At 26.6% G+C, this 2,980-nt stretch overlaps 1 protein-coding gene across 1 annotated transcript in view; it reads right to left on the reverse strand.

The window, feature by feature from the left end:
• LOC109843169 (actin-related protein 7) overlaps nucleotides 1-242 on the reverse strand; it is a 26,119-nt gene extending 25,877 nt beyond the window's left edge. The window contains exon 1 of the mRNA XM_020412101.1: nucleotides 1-242. This exon is cut by the window's left edge and continues 20 nt beyond it. Coding sequence (XP_020267690.1) covers nucleotides 1-46 — 46 coding nt within the window. The 5' untranslated portion in view covers nucleotides 47-242.

Genomic DNA, 2,980 nt, shown 5'->3' on the forward strand with positions numbered 1-2,980 from the left:
CAGCCTTGAGGAGCTTCGATCCGGCATCGACCACCACGGCCTCCATTGATGCCAAAATTAGTAATTAGAAATTAAAAAAAGGGCGTCAATAATTTGAAACCCTATAATTTTTTTTTCCCTAACGAAAGAAGAGGTTTACGAGGAGGTTTTAGAGTGATAACGGAGAGGGAGGTTTTAGAGGGATGCTGGTCGGCGATGAGTGATTTGAAAGTAGCTAACCGAGTCGCGGACACTTTTGTGGGGTTAATTCACGAGAACCCTGAACTTGGCGGACTTCCTACGAACCCCCCACGGCGCCCTTTTTTAGTCCCCCACAAATTGTTTTTTTTGTTTCTCGTTTGGCGTTTTTTTTTTTTTTGGGTGTGGGGTGGGGCTTGGGGTTGGGTGGGGGGGTGCGGGGCGTTGACTAGAGGAATTTTTTTGAACGGGATATTATCCATGAGTATAATTGTTTGCGTGTATACTTTGTGGCAATGGAAGTTTATAAGTTATGAATCTTGATGATAAGACCATTATTTACATATTTAAATTTACTATTATTGATTAATATAATTACTTTAATATTAGATAATATTGAATAACTATTGGTTATATCATAAGATATTGTATTATTATAATAATAAAAATAACTTTTTGTATTATTATTTAAATATAAATCTAAAAAAAAGTTTTTTTAATTTTTTTTTTAAATAATAAAAATAATAGTTTTTTAGAATTATTATTTAAATATCATACTCTCTTTAAAGCATGAGTTCGGGGAACACTTTCCATAGTCAAAATTATCATTCACTATTTTCAATATTTTATTTAAATTTTAATTTATCCTAATTATAATTATATCCTATCCTAATACCATATAAACTATTTATAGCTCAATAATTTTAAAAAAATAAGATGAATAAAAGACATGAAATAGCTCCATGGTATTACTTTATTAAGATAAAGAAATTATACGTAGCTAACATACTATAATACATGAAGTATTACAAAAAAGGCAAAAAAGTTTTAAAAATTGCACAAAGTACCCTTAAAAGTTTAAAATTACACAAAGCACCTTGACATTTTTTAACTTAAATGACAAACATGAAATGTGGAAATTAATAGCAATCTCCGAAGAGTTTAAAATTTACAACTAACACCCTCAACGGTTCAAGAAACATAAAAATATCCTCAAAAATTTAAATTATAAAAAAGCATGCTGAACCTCTAAAATTTCAAAACCTGCAAATAATATAGATGAATTCAAAGGATTATTATTAGCACCTAAAAATTTAAAATTTATAAAAAATAACTTCAAAGTTATAAATATTATAAAAAAACTACCTAAAAAGTTAAAAATCGTAAAAAAAAACTTGAAATTCAAAACTTATAAGCAGTACACATCAAATCTGAAAATTCTTAGCAGACTGCTGAAGATCTAAATTTTGTAAAAAAACCCAAAGTTTCAATAATTATAAAAAACAACCTCAAATTTTCAAAGTTGTAAGAATATCTTGACATTTGAAAACTCATCACCAACATATGAAATATTAAAATTACAAGAACCAAACTTTAAGTTTTAAATTATAAAAAATGCTCCCCAAGTTCCAAAAATTGCAAAACACAGCCTTCAAAGTTAAAAATCATAAAAACAAAAAGTTAAAATTTCAAAACTTGGCAAAGAAAATAGTAATTGTTTGATATTCTTTCATTAAGATATATAAACGTAACTTATAATTTAAGGTTTACTATCCTTTTTTATAATGTAAAAGCAATCTAAGTTGATGCTGGTAAAAAAAGCAAATAACAACTTGTTAAACATATCCAGTTAAGGAATAAACATTTGAAAAAATATATGATAGATTAGAAATTAACGTCACTATATAAATTAAAGTATCTACACATATAATTTTATTAATAAGTTAGAGCAGCAAAAATACATTGGTATCATTAATTGATTGAAGATTAAATCGTATAAAGCTAATAAAAGACTATAAATAATAGCTTAAAATTAATTGATTTTAATTTATAAATATTGATCTCTGATGGTAATAATATGTATAAGGTAATAAAATACAAATATTTATGTATAGAGAACTATCAGAAAATTCAGAGATATCCTTTAAAAAAATCAAACAGTTTTCATTTTAAATGGAAAAGTGAAGGAAATAAACCCAAAATTCGGTACGTCCATGAATCACTTCAATTGACATTAACATGAGTCATTATCTATCAAAGAAGTATAAGTCATATCTATCAAAGAAGCACCGATTGAATTCTCCTAGAAGAAAATATTGAATAACTTTGTCCCAATCAAAGAAACATTCTTCATGGAAGATAAAAAGAAAAATTAGTATGTCGTGACTCTACATAAGCAAAAAATATAAAATCACCCTCTTATTTTTTCAATATAGTGTCACTACCTTGCGTTATACTTTATTTAAGGATATGACTACTAATGAATGATCAATTCTTAAAGACATGATCAAAGATAATGATGTACTATAAGATTTTAAGATCTCTAAATAAGAAGGTAAATATTTCATTACTAAAATTCTTATTAAAGACCACTGAATAGAAAATTCACCTTATATTTGTCTTAAATTTGTAGAGGAGATATGCATGTCATTGTAAATTATGTCAATAATATATATTAACCCAGAAATATAACTTACTGAAGAAATAGGAGAATAGAAATTAAACTAAGCAAACATCCATATAACACATTGAAGAAAAAAATTATATTTTAAAGCTAATATACATGGCTCTTTCAGAACAAGCTGCCAAGACAAAAGCATCTTCATCAAGGCTCTTTATAAATACAACAAAAATTTAAATTACTAATATATACAACTATCACAACATTCGAAAGAGGTATGATCTTAGAAAACCTACTCTAAAATTCATACAATTAAACCTAACAATAATTTACCAATACATAAATGTTGAATATCATATCTCCATGATAGTGTTTTGATGATAACAATTTATACAGTGTGTG

This window comes from Asparagus officinalis, chromosome 5, assembly GCF_001876935.1.
Source record: "Asparagus officinalis chromosome 5, Aspof.V1, whole genome shotgun sequence".
In the NCBI taxonomy this organism is placed as follows: domain Eukaryota; kingdom Viridiplantae; phylum Streptophyta; class Magnoliopsida; order Asparagales; family Asparagaceae; genus Asparagus; species Asparagus officinalis.